This window comes from Chenopodium quinoa, unplaced genomic scaffold, assembly GCF_001683475.1.
Source record: "Chenopodium quinoa cultivar QQ74 unplaced genomic scaffold, ASM168347v1, whole genome shotgun sequence".
Lineage (NCBI taxonomy): Eukaryota > Viridiplantae > Streptophyta > Magnoliopsida > Caryophyllales > Amaranthaceae > Chenopodium > Chenopodium quinoa.
Window position 1 is genome coordinate 1179137 of NW_018743510.1, and position 11299 is coordinate 1190435.

The window sequence follows — 11299 nt, forward strand, 5'->3', positions numbered from 1 at the left end:
CAAATGAGAAGATGAGAAGAATTGTACATACATATTTTTTGAACTTAAAGTACATATTTTTTGAACTACATGTGTAACTTTTTTGACTCAAATACGATGCGCATATTTTTTGAACATAATGTGCATATTTTTCATTTTTTCAGAAAATTGAAAATAAGGCCCCTGTTCCATCCTCTGAGAGTTATGCTTAAGTTATCAACCTTTTCTTTTGTTTTCTCTTTTTAGAGGGAAATGCCTAAACATTTGGTTTCTTTGGTGGAAAATTTGGCCTTTTTTTTTTCTTTCGGGAATGCCCCTAGTTTGGCTTATTGAAGTGAAATTGTAATGCACTTGTCTTTTATTGTGTGAACTTGCTAATAAAAGCAATGTATAAAATAAAAACTTCTTGATGAATTGCTGATTTTCCCATCCTTATTTCACCTTTTCAAACTATCATGGAACGTTATCTACCTTTGTTTTGAGGGAGGGGATATTAGTTGTTCGTCAGAATGAGATATTTGCCCCTACTTTGGGTTGGAGCAATGATAGGTAAGTTTAGGTTACTCAAGTGTTTATAATAATTTATAACGTCCTTGATAGTTGATACAACATGTTATAAGGGTTGTCGACTTCATAACGATTATGATATTTCTTTCATTAATCGAAGAGGGACAAAAGGGAATGAAAAAGAGATTGTTACTTGTGAATTATACCATCATAAGTTCATAACCACTTAGAAAATGTTATTTGTGGATGTTAAATTTGCCAGTTAGCTTAGTCGGTCAAACACCCAACATTTGAGATCAAATCATATCTACATCTATCTTATTCGCATAAAGATGACACTAGTTGGGCCGACCCGTGACACAGAACAACACGATCCAACACGAAAAAAGCATGATATGGCACGAGATAGACATGGCACGACACAACTATATGTGTCAGGCCATGTGCTACATTTTACCCGACATGACAAACACATTAAAATAAGTCAAATTGGACATAGGCACACAAGCACAAGACGATACGACACGGTAGAACATTAACTTGGACCGTGTCTAAATTACCCTTTTAAACATTTCGGTACGACTCAACACGTAGCTAGTCGGTTAGGTCTTGGACCTGACTTAATCAGCTCCAAAAACACGCTAGCTTGGCACGAGGCGAGACTCAACACATCCCACATCCATCTCTACACCAAAAACAACTTTGAACATGGTGTTAATTGTTGTGAATTCTGTGATGGTCCTACTTCGTAGTTCCTACAAACTCCCAAGCAAACAATCGAAGCCAAAATCAGACATGGCTCTTCAAAAGTGTAGTGTTGCAGACGACAGAATAATACCGACAACAGAGAGCTATACGGAAGACCTCAAGGCTTACCCAAATCATAATCAAGCTTCTTTTGCTACCTTTCATCCTTCGTATGTCCTGAATTACTTAATTACATGCATTCTATATATATTTGCAGCACTTGTTCAGTTGTTCTTATACCATATTAATTCCTAATCTCATTCTATAGCACGAGAAAAAAAGCTTAATTTTTACTATTTTTGTCACTTGTTGATCAACGATTTGTCTAGTATACTGCATTATTAGTTGATTATGAATTCTAATTAGTAATTAACCCCCGTAATCCCTAAACCTTAATTGTTCTTTCGAATATTGGAAGGGTAAGAAAAGATAATTGGGAAAGAGAGAGAATTTAAAATTTATGTAATGGGTTTTTGTTTTCCACCAATATCCAGAAAAAAAGAGGGAAGTTTTGATTTTTCTCTTCCATGCCCTCTATCTCACAACTGAAAATAAGGGTGATTGGAAATCTGGGTACATGGAAGAGTTTGATATACAGTTTAATTTTCATTGGTCAGCCTAATTTTGGTTGACCCAAATTCACATTTGGTTTTAGTTGGATATAAAGTAAGATTGCCTGCTTTATGTGGATATGCATTGGTTGGGTTAGGAGGTGAGGATAGCAGCACGCCAGTCGAGTGAGGTTCCATCCTAAAATCACATGGCTATAGTCATTAGGAGGAGTAGCTCACTAACCTTTAATGCTTGTCACATTCCTATCAATGCTTCAATGTTGATGTGGTTGTAGCATTATTAGGGCTTTTCGTATGTCCATATATGAAAATAATGGAGAGTTTTGGTCCCCTTAATGAATTTTTTTGGGTCTAATGCTATTTTAGGAGAATTGCATAGAGCCATAGACTTGTTTCAAGGGGCTGAGCTTGAACTTACAAGTAACAATAGTTTTTGATGTATATAGAGCCACAAAGGGTAATGATTAAATGTAGATCCTGAGTACCACCCTCAAGACTTTACCAACTAAGCTAGTTAGCTATGGCAATGGAATCCACTACTTGCAATGTTCTTGCTGATGTAGTCTCTCTACCCGGATTAAAAATGACAATGGCACTTATCATGTCAGTCATGTGAAATTCCCTTGACTACAAATGAAATTTAGCTAAATAGAAGATAGTAGCTACTCTTGATTATCGTCTTTCCAAAATCTTTAGTTGGGTGGTTTGATTTGCCCTAGAGCTTTATGTATAGTGTTAGATATCCTGAAGATGGTTTGCAAGTGATTGGATGTCAACTCTATTTAAAGATCAATAAGCATTCTTAATATGCTTATGAGTGTATAAATAGTTGCTTCCTCGTCATTCTTGGGATGCTCTTAGAGATGCGGTTTGCTTCTCTCTCTTTCCAGCTTCTACATACCGCCACAGTTGCCATCTTCATTGGACACAAGGAAATGAAGTCATCTGTTTTTGCTTGGGCATATTGATTTGCTATTGTCATATGTTTTTCTATGTGTCAAGTATACAAGTATATTTTACTTCACATCATTCTTCTTGTGAAAGGAAGGACACCTCTAAGCTTGCACAGTTGCACTCTTTCTGCTGTAGACTCTCCAGGTTCATCGTGGGCCTTTTAGAAAAAGCTAATGTCTTGACCTCTTCTGCTGCATATTGGGTATTTTTCTAGCATAGATCATTAAACTACCATTTTTTTCATTGGATTTTTTTGAAGAAGCTTTTGCCTTCCTTTGTCATTACTGTTGTCTCATCAGCTAATCACTCCACATGGTATTGGCAAAATGGAAGTTTCATTTTGCTTTGTCAGCAAAGCAGTTGCTATCCGCTTCTTTTCTAACATTTCTAGTACCAACTAATTCATTCGGGCAAAATGATTTAGGAAATACTGAGAAGATGGAGAATATGAAGTCTTCCTAGATAGTTAGCCAATTCAGTATTTCTCTCTCAGTTGGGACCCCTAGTTCAAAACGGTAGCTTTGTCCTTGGAATAGGTCAAACAATGTTCTATTCTTCATGTTGAGCTTTAAATTGTTAACTACCATCTACTTTCATTTTGTTTGGGACCAGCTTTCTATAGAATCTTTTAGCATAGAGAAGAAATTGTCAAGTATCTCATATTATCTTTTAGTCTTGACTACATCAAGCTTGGGCTTGGGACTGGCGCTACCTGAGTGCTCGCACACATAGTACAGATGCCTTTGCACCCTTGGCTTAAATTTTAGCGGCAGAGGTGAGAACTACTAAAGTCATGTCAATAGACGCATACTTCCATTTGATATAAATCTATTCAGCCTACAATAGTTTGAGCCGTTCTCTTTGTTTGACATGGCCATTCTTGGCAACAATACTGTACAAAATCTTTTGCAACTTGAACATTTTGACTGTTCTATGAAAAAGAGAGATCCTTTGGCTATTTCATGAAGAAGTGGTAAGTTTGGAGAAATGTTATTAGTAATTAAACAGAGGACATTGTCATAAAATGTTATTTGGCAGTAAGTTCGAACGTCATTGTTGTAGAAGGATAGCAAAGCAACCCAAGTTTAGAAAGAAAGAATTGTTCTTGGCTGATGTATTGACTACATTTTAAAGTAAAGAAGAGAGCCTAGTACTCTCATTGAGATATATAGAATATGACTTCTTCCTGTTCCATAGTGTCATCATCTTAAGTAGAAAAGCCACGGCTTATTGGTTTAATATTGAAGGTGCTCTGGGAGTTCTTTGTATGAAACTTGATAAATTCCACAGATTCCAAATTCCCTGCAAGATGGAGGAGCCACTTACTGAACCTGAGTTTGAACCAACATCTGCTGAAAAAGTTGCAGAAAATGATGACTTAGCAACAGAGATTTTTAATCGTCTGTCTGCAATTTCTCTTGCTCCATGTCTACGGGTATCAAAGTTGTGGCTCTCTTTCATTTCAAATCGAACATTTGTTTTGAGGCACTACTCCTATATCCCCCCTCCTTATCTGGGCTGTTCTTGATCCCTAGACAAACCGCTCAACGTCCTGAAGTTCATTTTCTCTCTCTTAACCGGAGCAAATTTTATAGTCTTTTATTTGTTGCCTTTCTTAATTCCAAAGGTTTCCATATTCTACACTCTTGTAATGGACTATTGCTCTGTCGAATGGGGCTGTCACATTATGTATGCAATCCCTTAACATGTCAATTAAGAGTCCTTCCTAGCTGTGCATTCATGGAAAAAGAATACACACTTGACTTGGCTTTTGATCCTCTCACTTCACCTGAATATAAGGTTGTTTGTGTGCAAAAGCTAGATAGTCAGCCGTCACATTACCAAATTGCAATCTATTCATCCAAAAATCGTCTATGGAGTCTCTCTCAAGAGCCTGTTTTTGTACCTAATGAGTTAGACTTTAAGGACGGTGTCTTCTGCAATGGTGCAATTCATTGGCTGGCGAGCAAATCTACCAGAGCATATCTTGACTTGAAGACAGAGATACTAAGAGAAATGCCACTGCCTCCCAGGCGAGAGAAGGAGTCACAATACAAATTCAAGTATTTTGGAAAATCCCAAGGCTACTTGCTTTATGTTATTTCACGTCCTCTTTTTAACCATTATGAGTTATACCAGATGAAGGAAGATTATTTTGGATGGGACTTGAAGTTTCGGGTCAATCTCAATGTGTTAATTGCTAAATTTCTAGCTATGGCTAGGAACTTTGGGCGTCATCCTTATTTGTTCTCAGAGTTGGAATGTGACGTGCTGTGCATTAATCATGCTGGGAGCAATGAAGATATGGAAATTATGCTGTCAGTGCCAGGGGAAGTCATATTCTTCAATCTCGGGAAGAAAAATCTCTTAATAGTCCAAGATCAAGTTTTTCGCCCCTGTGATGTAACCATATGGTACAAAACTATTCAGTCTATGAATATTTTGAGACGTTATCTGTTATTTGATGCAGACTATGTCAAATTTTTTTTTTTGTGTTTCTCCTTTGTGAAGTCAGTTTTCTAGATCTTTATATGATTCCATTTTCTTTGTCCTTTTCTTTTGTCTATATTTTTATGTATCATTTTGTTTCTAGAATAGACCGTTCTGAAGCTGAATTCGTATTCATGATGCTATTTCTTCTGAATATTTGGCTTCTGTAATCTGTGTTGATGAACTAACATAATCATTGCTGGCCTTATCTCGATAAAGATATCTCTACATGCTGGCGGTTAAATCTTGATGCAGTAGTTCAACATACCATAGAACACATATGAAGCAACAACCGCTACCAATCTGGTCCCAAACAGCTGACTTCACTAACATCATAGAACATATACGACCTCATGCCTATCTTTGGTGCCTCCTCCCCCCATTCATTCTGCTTTTCTGCATAATTTCATCTCTTTCTTTGTTATCGTAGAATTTTTTTTGTATATACTTCGTATGTAATATTACATCTTCTTTTCCTTATAAATTCCGTCCGTCTTTCTTCCCTGATTTCCTACAACTATATGTTTATTCTTAAAAAGATTAAGAGTTCTGCCCCAGCATATGCTCTCTCTCTTGTGGAATATTGGAGAGGTAAAGTCACACTGTATGATGTCTGAAAATTGAATACTGTATTTTACTGTTTATTTTAAGCTGTGAAGTGATTAACCATTTGTTACACATTTCACTTTAGGATCTGACAAGAGAAGACAAAAGGAGAGGTATGCACATTTAATTTATATCTTGATTATCTTTCTGATCCGTCCAATTATCTGTTGTTTTCTAACAAAGTTGAGTAACTTCCTTAAGCTTGACTCCTTCCAAGCATGACAGCTGCTTATTGCAGCATTCGCTCATCGATAGATTTACAGTCATTGCAGTGCATTTTTAGTTTTTCTGTTATTCACTTTTTTAGTGTCTTTTTGTCTTGGCAGATGTGATCGTCATGTTAAAATCTCTATCTCAATATCTTTTCTTAAAAAACAGCTATTTGACCTGGTATATTGGGAAGAGTTGCTCTTTCCTTGATGTTTGTTGCCTGGATGTCATGTTGACTTTTGAAATATTTTGTTTTTGTTTGTTTTTTTTTTAATATATTTTTGTTTTATTTAAAAAAAAAATTGGAAGCAGAAATGAAACAGACATGTTAAAAGAATAGAGGACTCCACGTAGTATATCTTCGACAAAATCGAATTTCTTACTAGGATATGATAGTGCATTGAATTGGACTCATTTTGTGATAACATATCAACTGAATCACTAGGGGCAATGGAAATAGGGATGTTCAGAAACTCCAATCTTGATCCATTGACCTTAATTGGTGATGATGAGTACTTGTCAGCTGAGAGCAACATTGATGTTGAGGATTTACCAGCTGAGTTCATTGATGGGGATGAAGAGTTAGCTGCTGGGTTCTACTTCTCCTTAACTGATATATGGCTTCCAGATTTTGAGTATCATTTGACCGAGCCCTTGTGTCCTCCCATGTCCGACCATGATTTTCTTCGGTACTACTCCCTAGACCCTCCTGTATCTGTCCTTGTGTTGATTCCGAAACATATACAGCACAAAGACCTCAAATTGAGTATGTCTCCCTCATACAAAGCCAGACCAAGATTCCAGATATTTCATTTCTCGACAGCCTAAATCTTCAGATTTTACAATCTTGCAGTGGTTTGCTCCTTTGTTTTTCTCAGTCATCCCAAAAATACTATATCTGTAATCTGGCAACTCAACACCCAGAGGTACTTCGTAGTTTTGTTTCTACGACAAACCATTTTGCACTTAATATAGCTTTCGACCCTTACACTTCACCTTATTACAAGATTATTTGTGTGCAAAAATTAGAACTGCAAAAGCCACTTCATCAGAGATCTATCTACTCCTGTAAAACTAGAACTTGGGCCGTCTCAGGTAAGCCTTTTGTTGCATCCGGTGACATAGATTTTAGTGATGGGGTGTTTTGTAACAGTTCATTGGATGAGAAGTACAATAATAGGTCTGTACTTCAACGTAGAGGAAGAGGTTCTAACAGAAATGCCTAAGCCTCCACTGAAGGAAGGGTATTCCTTGGTTAGCAGTGAGTACTTTGGGGAGTCTCAAGGTCATCTTCACTATGTAGTTGCATCACCGGAGTTGTCTTTTCTGGAGCTCTTTGAGATGAAGGAAGACTATAGCGGGTGGTTTCTGAGGAGTATGATTGATTTGAAGGCTTTAGCGATAGATTTTCATATTATGGCTCGTAGAACTAACAACCCTCATCCTTTCTTCTCGCGCTATGAGTGTGATGTGTTGTCTGTTGTACAGGGTCATGATGATGAAGATTTAGAAGTCGCGCTCTCAATTCCTGGTGAAGTCATCGCCTACAATCACGAGAAGAAGTCTGCAAAAAGATTGTGTGGTTTAAGGCTAAGGCCGGATGATCGAGCAGTATGGTATAGAGTTTATTCTTCCTATCAAGTACTACTTTGAAGAACTGAAACACGCATTTTCGGTCACAGGTTTTGGTTTCTAACGTCTAACATGCTCAGACGTCAGTATGTAGTGTAGAAAAGAAGAGTGAATTGAAGCACAGAAAGAATCAAGGTAAATATGTGCGCTTTTATTGCGTGTATTTCACTCATACGTCTTGAACTAATTTGGATGTGCGGTAATGTCCCATTAGTTTTGCGTTTTGTTTTTTGTTCATTCTTGAACGAATTTCATATTATGGGTGTGTTTTCTTCACCTTAAAAAAATAAGTTTCAGGTCTAATAAGTTCAGATAAGTTCTGATAAGTTCTAATCAGGTCCAATAAGTTTATTTACTCAAGTTTACTCTCTTGCAATCAGGTCTAATAAGTTTCAATCAGGTTTAATCAGGTCCAATAATTTTTAATCAGGTCCAATCAGTTCATATAAGTTCAGATAAGATAAGTTCAGGGGTTTTCAGGTGAAGAGAACGCACCCTATATATGAAGGGTAACTTTTTATTTATGTATTTTTTGGTACCTGTCTTTAGAAAACATACCCTGTATTAGTCTCAACTAGTTATAGAGAAAATTTGAGTATATATGAACATTGACATCCTCAATATTTGCCAATAGTAGGAGTGATGATAGAGAGGTTTGGGTTTTGTTATAGTGAACTCAATGGATGGTTGATAATGAATATGGTGTATTGAAGTGAAGTCTATGCTTAGATTTCATTCTTCTGTTGACTACCAGTAATTGTTGTACTAGTACAGTCCCTGAAAAAATTCTGCTTTATAGGTATGTTGTAATAAAGTTTTTGTATATCGATAGCAAAGTTAATTAGTCTACTGACTCTACTCGTCTAGCGTGGTCTTGAGCCACATTAACCTCATCTTGGTTAAAGCTTGATTGGTCTGAGTGTGAGCTTGAATAAAGACTTAAACGAGCAAAGCTATAGGCTCTAGAAACTCATGAGCAAACTTAAATTTACAAATGGAATCAAATTATGTTTTGTAATTTATGAATAATTAGACTATAAATTAGTAACATACTTGTGAGAATCTTGAAATTATTATTTACTAGTACTTTGTAGAAAACGAACTTTTAATTGTTTGATTAATATAAGAGAAAGTAACTTACAACCTTACCTGGTCTCCTCTAGGCAACTTTACGTCGACCAAATAAATCATTGAGAATTTTAATGTTTTGAGAAGTGTAATTATGTAAATTTATATGTCCAATTAAACGACCACAAAGATTTAGAGAGTAATTTGCTTCGATATAGTTCAAAACACTTAAGATCAAGTTGTACCTAGAGAAAGATGGTGCCATGTTTTCTTCAATTTGATATGCAGTAAAAAAACTCTAACAAGCTTATGTCCAAAAAAAAAAAAAAGTCATATTTTTCAAGTATATACATCACACGTGCCGGGTATATAAGGTGCATGCTGTCACGAGACGAGTGCAGATCGCCCATGTGGTGCTATGCCATAGCATTGGGCCGGGGAAACCGTCATCACCTGAAAGTACTCCAAAAATAAATGACGCTTTGTATAGTATAATTTGAGCTTGTTTCCGAAATCTTGTATCTACTATAGTTTCAACTGGGGAGTCTTCATCTGGCTTAGCTCCAAAGATGAAAATATTTTAAGGAGCACTTGTATGTATGCACGTTCTGACTTCCTCTCCCAAAAGTGTGTTTTTGTCATTAACCACCACTAAATCTCTTCATGCATTACCATTACTGCAATAAACAAAATTGCACTTTGAGCTGAATTTTCTATCTCGATACATTAATCTCTTCAATTGGTCTGATCCTTACAAAAATTATGAGGATCATCGCTTAATTAATTAATAATGGGATTAACGTACTAATTAAAGTTAATCTTTTGGATGTATCCACTATGACGCAAGTGTGAAGCTATGCTTGCATGTGTTGCATCTAACCATTTTTTAATTTGGGATTTATATAAGGTGTTGGGTTGGTGGAGTAATTGTTAGAACATAGCATAAAATTTTAGACAAAGTTTGTGAATTGTGATGACAGGGTCGCAAGTAATATGACAACTCCACCTTCCAACTTTCCAAGGCTCCAAGTGATGCAAGGACAACACGACACAACACAACACAAGTAATTGTGTTGACAGAGACTGGATAACCTAATATATGCTTTGTAACAAGTTTAGTTTCGACCCTTTAGAAAAATGAAAATATAGATTAGTATCATGTCATAAATTTTGGGATATAGAGAAATGACAAATGATTAAGATTGTTCTTCTGAATCAATCAACACAATCTCAATGCATTACTCTAAGCGTATCTTAAAAAGCGTTGCATCGTTTCGTAGACTTGTATGGTTGTGCTTAACTAAACAATAGCTTTGCAGACAATTTGGACAAGCCTTCATGGGGGTGCAACTCATCCAGAATGCTTCTACACTTGCTTTGCAATTTCCTTGGCTTCTTGACCTGCTTACACGGTCGTGTATCTCCTTCGTGCGGTTGTGCATAACTTGTTAAGCCTCATTGCACTTCACTAACTAACGTTCTTTATGCTTGGTACACTACTAGTACTCTAAATCCTCAACTCCGAGTAATACTTAAACAACAAAAACATAATGAAGAAATTCATACATTTTCAACATTGTAGAGGAGACAACCTAATCGTTTGGATTGAGTTTGGTTCGAGCAATTTTGATTAGGATCATATTCGAGTAGTGAGTCATTTAAATTTGGTTAGGGTCATATTAGGGCCTTGAAAATTTGATTGAATTGAAAAACCAAACAATCTTTGTTTAAGAGTCCTTCCTAGCTGTTCATACATGATAACCTCGTCTCCCCTCTTTCGCTTTTTGTTTGAGAGAGGGAACAAGATAACCTCTTTTATGTTCTCTGAGCCCGTAAGCAGCATGACAAGTCTGTCCACGCCTAGCCCCCAGCCTGCAGATGGAGGAAGCCCGTATTCCAGAGCTTTAAGAAAAGTCTCGTCTACAGTAGTAGCTTCCTTGCCTTCCTGATCCTGTGAACACGAAGCAATTTCATCACAATACAAGAACAAGTAACTCTGGTTAACTAGTAAGACAGAGCGCATGCAAGAGATAATAGTGCCTAAATTAAAATCCAATGACCAGCAAGGCAAACACTACAGAAGTCAGGGCCTGTAGTTCAAGGAATTCTAGGTAGATGTGATAGAAATGGGAAATATAAAAGCTTTAGCACAGAGCCAAATTGATATCTAGATAGCTAGGCAGCTTGATTTTATAAGTCTCTCTGTTTTCTTTCCCGTTGTTTTTGCGGCAGCAATACTACGAGAACAGGGTGAAATTCCTGATGCACAGAAGGCTGCTGGAATCAATCCGTACCCTCACAAGTTTGATGTTACAATGACTATAACTGAGTTCATAGGGACATATGGTGGGTTGGACAATGGAGAATATCACGAGGATGTGACAATTTCATTGGCAGGAAGGATCATGAGCAAGCGCCAATCTTCATCAAAGCTTGTTTTCTACGATTTGCATGGTGGTGATGCCAAAGTCCAGGTTGTCGCTGATACTAGGATTTCTGAGTTGGAAGAAGCTGAATTTTCCAAGTTCCATTCT

General features: G+C 36.8%; 1 protein-coding gene and 1 pseudogene across 1 annotated transcript; both read left to right on the top strand.

The window, feature by feature from the left end:
- The first annotated feature begins 1100 nt into the window (after positions 1-1100).
- On the top strand, positions 1101-7831 carry LOC110739678 (annotated as a pseudogene).
- LOC110739618 (F-box protein At5g07610-like) lies at positions 4500-6275 on the top strand. The gene is made up of 4 exons (XM_021920067.1): positions 4500-5144; positions 5789-5840; positions 5941-5968; positions 6182-6275. Exons 1-4 carry the CDS (start codon positions 4500-4502, stop codon positions 6273-6275), a joined length of 819 nt encoding a protein of 272 aa, XP_021775759.1.
- Positions 7832-11299: the final 3468 nt, after the last annotated feature.